This window comes from Mastomys coucha, unplaced genomic scaffold, assembly GCF_008632895.1.
Source record: "Mastomys coucha isolate ucsf_1 unplaced genomic scaffold, UCSF_Mcou_1 pScaffold21, whole genome shotgun sequence".
Classification (NCBI taxonomy): Eukaryota; Metazoa; Chordata; class Mammalia; order Rodentia; family Muridae; genus Mastomys; species Mastomys coucha.
Genome location: NW_022196904.1, coordinates 130,596,625 through 130,610,836, shown reverse-complemented (window position 1 = coordinate 130,610,836; position 14,212 = coordinate 130,596,625). Strand labels below are relative to the sequence as shown.

The 14,212-nt window shown below is 55.1% G+C and overlaps 3 protein-coding genes and 1 long non-coding RNA gene across 11 annotated transcripts; 2 read left to right on the top strand and 2 right to left on the bottom strand.

Annotated features, from left to right (window-relative positions):
• Positions 1-12: 12 nt before the first annotated feature.
• Polr2l (RNA polymerase II subunit L) lies at positions 13-1,920 on the top strand. Its single transcript, XM_031388875.1, has 2 exons — positions 13-158; positions 1,652-1,920. The coding sequence occupies exons 1-2, from the start codon at positions 64-66 to the stop codon at positions 1,758-1,760; spliced, it is 204 nt and encodes a 67-aa protein (XP_031244735.1). The 5' UTR covers positions 13-63; the 3' UTR covers positions 1,761-1,920.
• Positions 1,921-3,346: 1,426 nt separating this feature from the next.
• Positions 3,347-7,476, bottom strand: Cd151 (CD151 molecule (Raph blood group)). 4 transcript variants are annotated; one of them, XM_031388872.1, is made up of 9 exons: positions 7,354-7,476; positions 6,275-6,404; positions 5,499-5,638; positions 5,188-5,379; positions 4,800-4,874; positions 4,581-4,685; positions 4,337-4,495; positions 4,169-4,255; positions 3,347-4,080 (listed from the first exon to the last, which is right to left on the bottom strand). In XM_031388872.1, exons 3-9 carry the CDS (start codon positions 5,580-5,582, stop codon positions 4,021-4,023), a joined length of 762 nt encoding a protein of 253 aa, XP_031244732.1. In that variant the 5' UTR covers positions 5,583-5,638; positions 6,275-6,404; positions 7,354-7,476; the 3' UTR covers positions 3,347-4,020. The 4 variants fall into 4 exon arrangements, with proteins under 4 accessions (XP_031244732.1, XP_031244731.1, XP_031244734.1 ...); XM_031388871.1 differs by having other exon boundaries at positions 5,499-5,589; XM_031388874.1 differs by having other exon boundaries at positions 6,275-6,356; positions 7,354-7,451.
• Positions 7,477-8,218: 742 nt separating this feature from the next.
• On the bottom strand, positions 8,219-13,756 carry Cracr2b (calcium release activated channel regulator 2B). Of its 5 annotated transcripts, none has more exons than XM_031388863.1 (10): positions 13,593-13,756; positions 11,064-11,638; positions 10,875-10,986; positions 10,351-10,510; positions 9,803-9,949; positions 9,613-9,703; positions 9,286-9,378; positions 8,968-9,134; positions 8,816-8,887; positions 8,219-8,607 (listed from the first exon to the last, which is right to left on the bottom strand). In XM_031388863.1, the coding sequence occupies exons 2-10, from the start codon at positions 11,226-11,228 to the stop codon at positions 8,430-8,432; spliced, it is 1,185 nt and encodes a 394-aa protein (XP_031244723.1). In that variant the 5' UTR covers positions 11,229-11,638; positions 13,593-13,756; the 3' UTR covers positions 8,219-8,429. The 5 variants fall into 5 exon arrangements, with proteins under 5 accessions (XP_031244723.1, XP_031244722.1, XP_031244721.1 ...); XM_031388862.1 differs by having other exon boundaries at positions 11,064-11,255; XM_031388861.1 differs by lacking the exon at positions 13,593-13,756 and adding an exon at positions 12,844-13,140 and having other exon boundaries at positions 11,064-11,255.
• LOC116103230 lies at positions 8,483-13,311 on the top strand. The gene is made up of 2 exons (XR_004123434.1): positions 8,483-11,009; positions 12,516-13,311. It is a non-coding gene; the product is annotated as an uncharacterized LOC116103230 (long non-coding RNA).
• Positions 13,757-14,212: the final 456 nt, after the last annotated feature.

Here is a 14,212-nt window from a genome sequence, read left to right as displayed (position 1 = left end):
TATGGACGCGCCTGGGGCGGGCCTTAAAAAACTGCGCCGGCCGCTTGCACGCCAGACGCCGCCATGATCATCCCGGTTCGCTGCTTCACCTGCGGGAAGATAGTGGGGAACAAGTGGGAAGCCTACCTGGGTCTGCTGCAGGCCGAGTACACCGAGGGGTGAGACAGCGGGCTGCGGGGGACGGGGACGGGAAGCCTGGACTGGGGTCATGAAGCCGAGGGGCCGGGGTGAGGATTCTGCGGCGGGCGGGGAGTGAAACTGGGGTATCCTGGGGCTGGGATAGATTAGGCTTCGTATGGAGAATCGGCGGGAGCAGGGATTGTGAGGTCTAGTGAGAAGACTGGGTGTCCTCTGGACCAGACCTGTGTGTGATGTATCCCCAGAAAAATGAGTCTTCGAGTTTGTCTTCGAGTCACGGTTTCAGTGGCTGTCCTGGAATTCTCTATGTGAAGCAGGCTGGTCTTGAACTCTCCGAAATCCCCCTGCCTGTCTCCTGAATGTTGGGATTAAAGGCGTGCAGTATCACGCCCAGGCTCTCTGAAATTTGGAAGGTGGTTTTCTTCAAATTGCTGGTCTTTGGGGGGAACTTCTAAGCATCTTTCCTGTGAGTGACAGACACCTCAAGTCCCTTCCCTGTCGACCTACTCTCTGCCCTGTATCTGCCTTCAGGCCTATTATGTATTTCGAACCTTGTGGACCCTTTAAAATGCAGGACAGGCTCTGTGGGCATCATCTTGTATTGTTGCTTCCCCTGTGCTCACTACCATGACTGTCCCCAAAGTAGTCACACCTCTGGCCACCATGTCAACACCAAAGGATTTCCTTTCTCTGCACAAGCCCTCAGTCAGTGGGGCTTAGTGGGCAGCTATAATGACCAGCTCGGGTGAGTAGCTGCTAGCCTTCTGGGACCCTTCTATACCTGGGCCAGGAAGCTCTCCCACAAGCTGACTAGGTCTCAGAGAAGTTAAATTTGGTGGGAGTACATAGTGGGGTGGGGGTGGGCAACAGCAACAACCAAGTTCATGGCATTTAGTCAGAGTCCAGCAGTGGGGCCTGGAAGTCTACTCCTTGATGAGAGGATATTGGTCTTCTAAGCTTTCCCAAATAACTCTGGAGGCCCATAACCCTGGGTACAAGAGACAAAAGCAGAGATACAGGGGGTCGGAGAGATGGCTCAACTGTTAAGAGCACTGCCTGGTTTTTGTTGTTTTTTTTGTTTGTTTTTGTTTTGTTTTTTTAAGGAATTGAACCCACATGGTATATTGCAAATGTCCATAACTCCTTTGGGCTTTAGGGGCATCAGGCACCCATACACATAAAATGAAAATTTAAAAAATAGGTGTAGGCAGAAGGCTGGTAAGGATATAGGATGCTAAGGAAGAAGATTGGCACAAGGGCTTATACATGGGCGCGTATAACTTCTAGGTGAGGAAAGGATCTCACCTGGCTCCAACCTAAGCATTGGATGTATATTCCAGAAGTCTCCGGGCCATTTCCCTGTGGTCTGGTATTGGGTCTCAATTCCTGGTTATGTAGATGTACCCTGGTAACCCCTGTCCACAGGAATACCCAGAGGCAAGCTGAAGGTGGTTCCAGACCTATGCAGACTATAGAGACCACATCCAGCCTCACTCCTCTCTCCTCTTTACAGGGATGCCCTGGACGCTCTGGGCCTAAAGCGCTACTGCTGCCGGCGAATGCTGCTAGCACACGTGGACCTGATTGAGAAGCTGTTGAACTATGCACCCCTAGAGAAGTGACTGCTGGAGCCTGCCCTCCTCTGCTGGCCAAGGGCAATCTGTCATGCTGTATTCAAACTGAGGTGTTGGGGATGAGGTGTATTGCCTGGCTGTGGCCCTGTGGCTAAGTCCTGTCACCCTGGACGGAACTGTTTAGTAAAGATCTTTGCAAAACCACCAACAGGTCTAACTTTGCAAGGTTCTCCATATCCATGTCTATGCTGTCTCTGAGGCTACCTGGCCTGCCTCTAGTCCTTCCCCTCATCTGTCTTGGGAGTCTAGTCCTGTGGGGGAGCCCCATACTTTTGTTTCCCTGGGCCTTGACCAGTTTGATCTAGGTAGCCCTACAGTAGCCTTGTACCGCATTGCTTTGAGGTCTCTCCTCTTCCTGCCTGTGTTCAGGGTGGGCATAATGGATGTGGCCCGCCACACCATCCTGCGGGGTAGGCCCAAGTCTGGGGAAGATATTCCTTGGGAATGCTAAGAACACTTGGAGGCCCACTAAATGTCTCATCCCTGTGCTAGAGGTATTATATATTTGAGTGTTTGGTCTGCTTTGTATCTTTGTGTCCCCAGAGGCCAGATCCCCCTAGAGTAAAGTTATAGAGGGTATAAGCTGCCATGAGGTATTGGAAACTGAACCCAGATTTTTTTTTTCCTTTCATTTTTCTTCAAGACAGGGTTTCTCTGTGTGGCCCTGGCTGTTCTGGAACTCAGCTCTGCAGACCAGGCTGGCCTTGAACTAAAGAGATCTGCCTCTGCCTCCTGAGTGTTGAGCATAAAGGATGGCTTGTGCCACCCAACCAAACCCAGATAGTGCAGGCGTACGCCCAAGGCCACAGGCCTCACACATTTCCTGGGTCCTAAAGCCCATTAACTGTGTGAGCCTATCTGCTGCCCATGCCTGAGGATCTTGTTTCCAGAATCTTCCCTGGCCCGACAGCTAGGCATGCCTGCCCCTTGACCCAATTCCCACAGCACCCAGAAACCTACTGTAGGCCAAAGAAGGTCTGTGTGGTGCTCTATCTAGCTCCTAGGCATTTGCATCGATTGACTAAGGTTCTTTCTAGCACATTGATCCCTCTGAGGCTTTTTGTTTTGGGTTGTTTCAAGACCAGGTCTCTAGTAGCTTTGGCTGATTTGAAACTTCATGAATTCTGGGATTAAAGGTGTGTGGCACAGCATGCCCCATCCTACCACCATCCCTGGTTTTTGTTTTTGTTTTGTTTTTAAGGCTTTGCCTCAGGCTAGAGTCCAGAGAACCCATGGTGGCCTCCATCTGGCACAGAAGTCTATGAGGAACAGAATCAGCTTAAGGCACCTCAGGACCACTTATCAGCTGCTCTGATAGGCTAAGCCTGAGAAACAGGAGCCAGGGCAGCCCCAACAGGCCCTGCTTCCTCTCTTGCCCTCTGACCCTACCAGGGCCTCCAGACTCTTCCTTGAGCATGGACAATCCTTGAATAAGGTAAATCCAGGCTACAGTGGGCTGGGGGTGTTCCAGCTACCAGAGGTCGCAACCCTCACTGTAACCGCCATTGGGCTTCCCCATCCTTGACTCTTGTAAGAACGCCAGCTACCCTGGACCATAAAGTCCTGTCAGCAAGCTGACTCGGCTGCTTAGACATTTATTGAGCACCCGTTACAGAGCAGGAGCATTTGTGGGCATCTGGGATACAGCAGTGAATGAAAACAGCCATGTTCCACCCAGAGATGTTCTAAAAGAAGACAGTGTACAGGAACATGGAGCATTTACACAGTGTTATCAGTAGTGAGAAAAGGCCAGGGCTGAGGCTGTTAGGAGCAAGAGGCCTGTGTGGAGAGGACAGAGCATAAAGTGTGGGATCAGTGTTCCCCTCAGCTTGCCCCATTTGTTTGGGGCAGGTAGATCTAAGGGTTCCCGGTAGCAGGCATGAAAGGTGCCTGGTCCAACCAGAAAGGCCCCTTCCCACCTGCTTTTACCCACCGTGTAGTGGTATGCCCAGGTTCTCCCCAGACTTACTGCAGATCACAGCTACCTAAAGGTAAGCAGTCTGTGCATGAGGGGCACTTCCGTCAAGTAATCTAAACCCTTTTCTACTAGCCAGGCCTAGCCCAACACTGGCATATGTGCCCCCTCTTCTTAATGCTGGGGCAAAGTACGCTGCCTCAAGCTTTGGGACTTTGGTGTGCAGTGAAAGGCACTTGAAGCTACTTCTGGCAGTCAGCAGTCTAAGTCAGTAGTTTTCAGTAGTGGGGCTGGGATGTAGTGCAAGGCTGGCCACGTGGCCTGCCAGCATGATCAGTAGTGTTCCAACTTGAGGCTTCTGTACAAGCAGCAGGTGAAGATCATGCCGAAGACCTGCACAGGGCCAGGCAGATGTGAACAGGGCTGTATGCACCACCTACCACCCTAGTGTTCCCACCCAGTCACCTCCATGTTTCCATACCTGCACGCAGGCAATGCCAATGCCCACGGCCCCAATGACTCGCAGGTGCTCCTGAATGAAGGTCTCCAGCTTAGTGATACAACCTCCCTAGTGGGAGAGAATGGTGGTGGACCAGGCTGCCTGAAGACCAGTCTGGCCTAGCCCCACCTCTTGCAAACACCCACCTACCTCCACTTTATAGATGTTGGAGGCATGGTCCCGTTTGCCACAGCCAGTTACCACAGTCTTACAGCAGCTGTCAGGAACCACGCGGTTGTCTGCCTCACCAGAGCGGATCCACTCACTGTCTCGCCAGTCTTGAGAGCTGTTGCTGCCACAACAGTGGAACTACAAGAGGCATGGGGCTGAGCCTCAGAGCTCGCCAGCACACAGCACCATGCAGGGAAGGCGGGCAGTTACAGGGGACACCCACCTCTTGCTGCAGCTTGTCTACAGCACTGGTCACACCCTCGTGGCCTGACTGGTGGTACCTCTTGATCATGGTGTCCTTCAGATTCTCCTTGAGCTCTGTGTTCAGCTGTGGGTAGGATCAAACTCTAAGGCCTCCGAGGGCAAAGCTGGAGTCAGGACCTCCAATGGGATGGACAGGGCCATGTTCTGGACATACCCCATGGCCTGTCCAGGCCCTTACCTGCTGATAATAGACATAGGCCAGGATGCCAGCAATGATCTCCAGGAGGAAGATGATGAGGAGCAGGATGAAGTACTAGGGAGCAGGGACCCAGTAAGTGGGGGATTGCTAGTGCCAGAGCACCACAAAGCCAAGCCCCCAACCCAAGAGGCCAAGCAAGAGGAATTCATAAAGGAGCTACACTCTGGGGCTGCCTCGCTCCTTGATACTTCTCTGGAAGCCCCACTGAGTTCAACAAGGCCGGCTTGCAGTAATATACTCAACCAGTTAACTCCCCAGAACCAGTACCAGAGGCCCCCTGAGAGATCCATGCCAGGCACCCCCAGCCCACCATGTGCCACCATGCCAGGCACCCCCAGCCCACCATGTGCCACCATGCCCTGCTGACCAAGCGTAACAGGTTCCGACGCTCCTTGAAAGTGGCACAGCAGCCCAGGACTCCAGTCACCATGACAACGACACCAGCCACCACTAAGATGTAGGCTGTGGCTAGGTAAGTACTTGAGGCCAGCAGACTAATGTAGTCACTCTTGAGGGCCAGTGTCCAAATGCCCACTGCCATGACGGCCAGGCCGGCCAGCTGCAGAAAGGATATCCTGGTCACCATATCTGGCCTGGGTCTGGAAGCTGGGACTGAGCTCCTAGGCCAGGCCTCCAACATGGGGAGTAGGGATGCAGGGAGAATGGAGCTCTTCTCACCCAGAAGCAGCAGTTGTAGGTGAACAGCAGATACTTGAGGCAGACTGTGCCACATGTTGCCTTCTTCTCATTGAATTCACCCATCCTGGGCCTGGAGAAATGGGGAGGAGGTCAGATGACCCGAAGCACCAGGCCTCCAACTAGGAAGACAGATATACCCCAATGGAGACAAGAGAGGATACAGCAGTCCCCAGATGCTTGCAGAATTTGGAGCTCAACCAGCTATCTATCTTCAGAGAAGCCTTCCCAGGAAACATGTGAGTCACTTCCTGGACTAAACCCTCACAGCCAGACACAGGTTGGGTTATCATGGAGGACCCCCAAACATCTGCTGACTCACTCCCGCTGGCAACTGAGGGGAAAAGGCTCCAGCAGACCTTCAGGGTACATTCCTGTGGATTGCCACCCCCATGCATTCCCTGAGCCCCACAAGCAGGCTGCTAGGTACTTAACCACTCATACCCATCCCCAGATATGGCAGAGAAGCAGAGAGCTCAGGCCACCCTCAGGTAGACTCTACTACCAGCCAGGGCAGAGACAATAAGATGCCAGTAGGTGAAGCCTGTGCAATCAGCTCCCCTTCAGACTGTAGGGGGAGGCCCCCAGTTCCATAGTGCCATTCCTCCAGGGGTTCCCTAGGCATACCCTGCCCTAGACACGCTACTTAGGACTTAGGACAGTGTACAGACCTCAGCTGAGGCAGGCCAGATTCTCAGACACCTAAGCAGAACTGTTATCCTGCCACCTTGAGGCTCTGCCCCAGCACCAGCACTCACCACTGGAAGTCAGGACCAGCAGGGACAGGTCAAAAGTCACTGATCTGCCCTTCACCTAGCAGGTGGGATCTTGCCACTCCTCCTATGGTAAATGAAGCAGTGGTCAAAATGGTTCTCAGAGCCACCAGATCTGCAAGGAAGCATAACAGCCAAGCCTACTGTTTTCTACTGGACGGCGGTAGGCCAGAGAACACTGCTGGCCTGCCTGATCTAAGGAGGAGCCAAATGCCTTCTCCAGGTGCCCCACCCTTCAGGCCAATCCATCACAGTCCCTCCCCCACCCAACAGCAGCGACTGCAAACTGAGGGAGGATGCATCAACGGTCCACTTCTGGAAGTGGGAGAGATTTCAGACCTCCGTTTGGAGATGGGACCCCAAAATACATGCTGCCTCACTGGAAGGAGGCAATAACATAAACAGAAGCCTGTCCATAAGGCAGACCCCGGGACTAAGCTCTAAAAGCCCAGAACCTATGGGGAGCTGGTTCTCTCGACATATCTAGCAACCTAAGCCAGGAGACAATCAGCAGACTGAATGTAAATTCCCTGAGAAAAGTGCCGGCGTGGGAGCCGGAACCAGCCAGAAATAGCTCCTGCGGCCTGGACAAGACCTCCCCTGGGCCCTCGATAGCACCCGGCACCCGCCCCACCAACGGGATAAAACACTGAAGTCGGCTAGGCGAGGAATCCCCGCGTCATAGAGATGAAGTCACCACCGCCTCTGCCGCCCTCCCCCGCCCCGAGCCAGTGGGCGGACCTGAGGTCTCAGGGGAGGGAACTGGTGTCCAGGGACAATGAATAAAGTGATCAGACTTTAACTTTTGGGGTTTCTGCTCGAAAGAGACCGCCAGGCCTGCCCAAGAACCACAGAGGCTCTCCTCCTCACCCCTCCCCCTCCGCCGCGCTTCTAGCTGCCGGGCCCCGGCGTCGATCTTCCGGAAAGGAGCCTGCAGCCACGTCCTACGGGCTCTGCCTCCTGGGCGTCCCCGAGGCCAGCTATGGAGACTAGGAACACCAGTGAGCGAGGAACTCAGGACACTGCTCCCCACACCCTTTGGCTTGGCTTCACGGAGCACTCACCAACCACGTTTTGAAATACCAGCCCCGGCAGCCACTGAAGGAGCGATCACTCGGAGTGCAGAGAATGCTCGGCCCGGGGCCTGCGAGGACACGCCCCGCGCGCGACCCCGCCCCGGGCGCAGCCCCGCCCACAGCCGGCCGGGACAGGCAAGTCCTAACTGGTTTGGTGCTGAAGTGCACAAGAGAGACCTAGGGAATCTATCTGCCAGTGGGTCTGTAAAGTTAGACTAAGGGTGGGTGCCCGTTGTCATCAAAACCCCCGACTCACCCAGAGACAGAGGAGCTAGGCTGGAGGTAGAACCCAGGTGGGGAGCGAAGAGGGAAGGAAGGCACCTAGTCCACCAGAGGCCCAGAACTGAGGTCAAGACCAATTTTTCTTCCAGTCTAAGCCGGGAGAACCACGCTGAAACTGCTGGTTCTAGCGGCTGAGGAAATGCCAGAGGGGAAGCTCCAGATACAGTGTGGAGGATCCCACAGAGACATGAGGGCCCTGCGAGAGGTACCCAGTGAAGATAGCATATGGTCTGTCTAGGAACTGTGCCAAAGGATGATGGATAAAGGACCTGGACCAGAGAGCTAGCTGACCACAAAAGTGAGGGGCGGGCGGGACCTTCCATGTGAGGACTAGCGTAGGAGCCAGAGCCGACACCTGTTGAAACCGGAGTCCTCAGAGCTTCAGCTGGGAGGGATGTGAGGACTTGGTGAATATCCAGAATCAGAGTATACACAAGCACACAGGAACCCACAGCTGCAGAAATGACAGGGTAATGTGCACCTGTAAATCCCTCCATGTCACCTTGTGCTATGGACACCAAGCGTGAACCACAAATGCACTGTGGCTCCCAAACACACAAAAGCCAAGGAGTGCACAGTATACAATGGCCTTTATTGGTCCTTTAGACAAAGATTAAGGAAGACAGGATAAAGACTGAAGACCTTGACCACTCTGAGGTTAGTTCCTTCAGGCACAGGATGTTTTCTGGGTAGAGCCACATACTTAGCAAGCAACGGCCACCCAAGACCAGTCCCTCCTAGGAGCAGTCCTCTGGATAAGGAAGTGAGTCATTTGGGGCTGGTCATCGGGCACTAGGAAGGTGGCCAGAGCCTCGTCTGGAGGGCCAAGCCCAGCCACAGCAGCAGCAGCAGTAGATGGGTCCGGGCTTGTGGGCAATAGCTAGAGCCTTCCTGTGGCTACTGCCCAGCAGCTTAGTCTCACAGGCATCTCTCTCATCTCGAAGCCTCAGATTCAGCTCCCTAGAAAAGAGAGGTGGGAGACCGAGGAGGCTAAGATCTAGAGGAGAAAGTGCATGTGGGAGATGCTTGCCCTGAGTCCAGAGAACTACAGAGCCTTCAGCATGAAAGCTATAGGGCAGACATAAGGTCTTCCAGCAACATGGGTACGAGCCCATAATATTTGGAAACCTGAAACCACTTCACATTAGCCCAGGCAGGCCTGACCCACCTCAGCAGCTCCAGCTGCCTTAAGAGGCTGAGTTTCTCTTTTTGCATGTTCCTGGAGACAGCAACCACATCCCTGTGGATGGGAAGATAGTGATCCAGATGCAAGGTGGTGGAAGAGACCCTCCTACCCAGACCACAGGCACTTCACCACACCTTTGGGTTTGCTCCTGACGACCTTGTGCTTCGCCCTCCAGTCGGCTAAGCTGCTCTTGCGCCTGGTCCAGCTGTGCCCTTATGGCCTCATAGGCCCTCTGCAGCTGGATGTGCTGGGCCTGTGCCTCTAGCTGCTCTGCAGCCCGGGCCTGCAGCTGCTGTTCCAGCTGGGGAATGGTGGAATACTGGCTGGTGAACCACACCCCTCCGGTCCCAAGCTGACCCCAAACCCGTGCGGCTCCTGGTTGAGGACCCCAAGGCACAGATACCCCTCCCCCCAAAAGAAGTTGAGTCTAGGCAAGGAACTCAATGGCTTACCTCTCTCTGCCTCAGACCTGCGCGCTCCAACTCCTGCTCACGGGTCTGCAGCTCCAGCTCCAGGTGGCCCCTCTGTTCCTCCCGAGGTAGGTTCTGGGATGTACAGCCGCACTAGAGCCTTCGCTCCGGGCTCAGAGGAGGAAGGCAAGGGTAGGGAGCGAAGGGGTGGAGAGCACGGGAAGGGGCGCTTGCTGAGGCAGAGCACAGTTCACCCAGGTTTGGGGCAGCTTGGACTCCTGAGGTGAGTCCTCTGGGGAGGGACCAATTCGGGGAAGGCGGAGCCAGAGAGGCCAGCAGTAAGGCTGGGCGTGGCGTGCGCGGGCCCACCTGGCTCTGCCCGCGGTGTCGCTGCTCCCCGAGCTGCTGCTCCAGCTCTTCATACAGTCCGCGCACCTCCCTCTCATGTTCACTCTCCCGCCTTCGAGGAACCGGGACACCATAGACATGATCATTTCCGAGCCAAGTCTCTACCCACTCCGTAAGTCCCCAGACCTCGCCAGGCTAGGCCAGCCCTCACCGCCGCAGCGCCTGCTCAAGACCTTCGCGCTCCCGGGCCGCCGCCTCCAGGCAGGCCGATGCGCGCATCAGAACTTCCTCTAGAGAGCCCAACAACTCAGGTCGCTCGCGCTGCAGCCCGACCCAGAGTGTCCTCACAGCCCATTGCCTGGAGGATGCGATCAGAGACGAGAACTGGTGGGTGAGGGTTTGTCTCACAGTGAAACCCCTGGAGAACCGAACTGGCACATCGGCTGCACACAGTTCATCCCTTGCTTGGTGCTCTCATGCTTCCTTGACCTCTGCGAGTGTAAGGTGGCCTGTATACCAAGAGCTGTGCCAGTGAGCGCCTAAGGTGTCTGGTGGCACCGCGCCCCGCAGAGCTAAGGCTTCCTGAAATGCAAATCCTGAGGAAAATCACACCAGGCCACTCTCCACCAGACAGCCACAACAGACAAGGGATGGACTGGCAGGACCTAGGGATTCTATAACAACAGATAGGTGGGCAAGGTGGACAGACTGTAAACAGAGGAGGAAACACTCTCGAAAAGGGAGTGGGCATCAACTCACTCGCCCAGGACCCGGGCCACTCCTAGCTTCTCCAAGGAAGTGTAGAATGTCTCAACATCGTCCTCCTCCTCCAGAGAGCCCCCTGTGCCCGACTCAAAGGTTTCCTCAGAAGTCCTCAAGGGGGATCCACCTGGGACCGACTCCACCCCCACAAACTTCCCTGCAGACATTCGAGGGGAGATTATCAGGACTTCGGGTTAGCACCCTGGACCTACCCAGCTCCCTCCAGCCTCGTACAATCCTGCCCTCTCTCAGGGCCCAGTTTCCTGTTTTTCTTCCTTGTTCTGGTTCTATTGGCCTGGGAATGGGAAGTGACAGCCAGCTCCCCCGCCCCACCTTGGCTGGCAGAGAGGAAGGGATTGGGGGAGGGCAGACCATACACTGTAGAGTAGCTGGGGGTGGTACAGCTCATAATGTGCCTGTGTGTAGATAACAGAATGGCTGGGAAGTTGTGAAAGGCACAGGCTTTCTTTAGGTCTCCTGGGACCCTGGAGAGGGTCTCCAGGTGGCTGGGACCTGCTCACCCAAGCCTAGACAGAACTCCCGGGCTGTGAGGAAGCCAGTGTGGGCCTGGTCCAGACTTTCAAACACAGCCTCCAGCTGTTCAGGCGTAAGGGGAAGATCACTCTGCAGACCCTGACCAGGCAAGAAAGACCACGGTGAGCAGCCAAGATCGGCCTTGGGTCTAGCAACCTCTTGGATCTGGGGCTCACCTGCAGATCCTGACGAGTGATGAAGCCCTTGGCATCCTTGTCACACAGTAGAAAGAGCTCCTGGGCCTGCTGCAGCACCTCTGCTCTACGATGCCTTGCTGAGACCCCCTTTATCTCCTCTTCCTCCTGGCCCTCCCCAGCTCCAGGCAGCCCAGGGCTGGCCATAGGAGCAAGTCTTGGCTCTTGGAGGTGCTGTGAAGCAAAGGGGACGTTCAGAATAAATAGAAAGAGGGACAAAAGTGTGGCAGAGGGTGCAGGTAGAGAGGTTAGGACCTCCTTGACCTTCAGGTAATTTCCTGAACTGACAAAAGGAACTGAGACGGGGTGCTCCGGGGTCACTGGGATGGGTGAAACAGGGCCAGTACCAGAGGTGCTGCCCAGCACCCAGTTTGTCAGGAAGGAGAGATCCTGGGGAAAGGCTGAGTCCCAGGAAGAAACCAGTGCAAGAAAGGGAGGTCACATATGGATATGGTGGCATACATTTTAACCCCAGCACTTGGGAAGGCAGAGTTAGCCAGATATCTGTGAGCTCAGGGCCAGGCTGGTCTACATAGCAAGTTCCAAGACATCCAGAACTACATAGACAGAAAAAACAAAAAAGAAAGTGAGACCAGGCATTGGTGGCACATGCCCTTAGTTCTAACACTCAGGAGACAGAGGCAGGTGGATCTCTGTGAGTTTCGAGGCCAGTCTGGTCTACAGAGTGGGTTCCAGGACAGTCAGAGCTACACAGTGAGACCCTGTCTCAAAAAAAAAAAAAAAAAAAAAAAAAAAAAAAAAAAAAAAAAAAAAAGGTGTGACCTTACTACAAAAGACTTGTAAAAATGTAAAAGCAAAGTGGCCAGCTCTTGGCAGCCAGCAGATATTTTGTAGTGAAAGAGGCTCAGAGAGTAGAGAGTCTGCCCCGTCCTGGACTTGGGAGGTCCCAGGCTCGGACTGCCTAAGGTCGAGGGCTGAACCACTTCGGACTAAGTCCTTAGCCTCAGGCCTGAGCCTGCGATAACCTGGACTTCTGACAGCTGGCAAGTTAGCAGAAAGTAAACTCCATCGGCCCCTCCCACCTACCAATCGGGCCTTAAGGGTGCAGGTGCAAGGTCCCAGGCTTGGGCACTGGACAGCTTTCGAAAGAAACACCCCCACATCTTGGTTTAACACAGCCTCTGGAGCTTTCTCCTCCCCTGGGGCCTCCCTTTCATCTCCTGGAATGGACGGACATCCCACCTCTAATTAGAGCCACCTGTCAGTTCCACAGTGTATTAACCCCACATTTCCCAAAGCTACAGCTCAGTGACACTGACCGACTACTATCTCACTTTTCAGTCTTTGAGGTCATCTTCCCCCTACTCATATTCCGGGAGAAAAGGAACAAGCAAACGTGAGGAAGAGTATGGTAGGGCAACCTGGAATAATTATTGCCCCCCCCCCCACCATGGCTATCCTCACTTCAACCAGGCACAGTCACCACCCCACCAACCGCTCCAGGGCTCCACGGGACCGGAGGTCCATCCTGGCCGGAAGCCGCACTGCCGCCAGGCTCCAGGGAGTCCAGAGGAAAGGCAGCGGGGTGGGCCCACAGGCAAATCTCATCCACGCACGTCTGGGCTAGCTGTCTTCACCCCAGGAACACAGCCGTTCCAGACAGAGATGCGTGCGGTCGCCGCTCCACACAGCGGTCCGAAGGTGCGACCACTGGAGCTTGTGGCCCGGGGTTGGGGGTGGGGAAGCCCGGAGGGCGCGGCGCTGGGACCCCAGCCGCGGGGACCTGCGAGCAAATGCCTACCTGGGAGCAGCGCCGCCGCACCTGCCGCAGGCGGGCCGCTCCTCCCGGAAACGAGCAGCGCGCTCCGCCCCTGCCCGGACCCCGACAGCCCCCGAGGGGCGCGGACCCAGAGCTACCTTGCGGCCTTACAGGCCAGAAGACCCCGGGATAGCACGTCCGGGTGGATCCTCCACCCGAACGCTGCTGGAGCTTTGTCCCGCCTCTCCTGTCCTGGTGACCCGACCCAGAGTGGCTAGCTCTCCCCGGAGACCCACAGGGGGCAGCAATGTTGTGTCCCTCACTCCTACCGCTTCCCTGTCCCCCGCCCCCCGCACCACCACCAAAGACCCTTTTAAGACAAAATCAAGGCCGGAGAGGTGCCGATTTGCCAGCCCCCACCCCGCCCGGAGTATCCAGACTTAGGGTGCCAAGAAGTGTGTGTAGGAAAATGCCGAGCAGGAAATAAAACAAATACTTTCAGTGGCTGTATCCAGTGCTGGGGACACTAGACTTTCTTCTCTTTTCTTTTCCAATTTAGAGTCTTCTAATTTTAATACTAGAGAATGGCATGTAAGTTAGCAGCTCTCCTGTGTTGGGGAATTGAGTATGGGGCCAAGAGAGACCACCTCGGCAGTCTGCCCTCGGCACTCTTCATGGGGCACAGTCTTAATCAGGGTTTCCGGAACTTCTGAAGATGCTTCCGAAGTCCTACTTAAGAGAAAACCCATCTACTTCCAAGGGTATCCCCCCAACCAAGCCCCTAAACTGACCTGAAAAGCTGGCCTGGCTATCACAGGCTGCAGAGGTGCTGGGGGGCCCCTGTGCTTCTCAAGCAGAACCACAACAGGCTTGCTGTATAGGACAGGACCTGGAGACAAGGGGCGGCCCCTAGGCCAGGGACCTGCCTGGCCGGCTCGCCCAGTCCTGCTGTCCCAGGTCCCATAACCAGACCAACCGTTATTGTTGGCTAGGGGCTGCAACCGCAGCCACTGTGCACCTTTTGGGAGGGGCAAGTGGGTGCTGAGCTCGTAGGACTAAGCTAAGTTCTACAAATAGACAGTTAAGCCCACCCCTTTGGGAGGAGCAAGTGGGTGCTGAGCTCGTAGGACTAAGCTAAGTCCTCCAACTGGACAGTTAAGCTCACCCCCACTCACAGTTCCCCTTCCTCCAAGACTATTACAACACATACACAAACACAGCACGGGGTACTTCAGGAGAACCATGGTGAACTCTCACTACTTTGCCTCAGTACTCCAGAGCCCTCCCAAGGTTCTGGCGGGAAGCAGGTATGATTACAGTACAGGAAAAGGCACATGCACCTGGCAATGGAGCATGTGACAACCAAGAAAGAGGAGCCAAGCACAAAGTTCTGGGCAAGATGCCCCAGTGC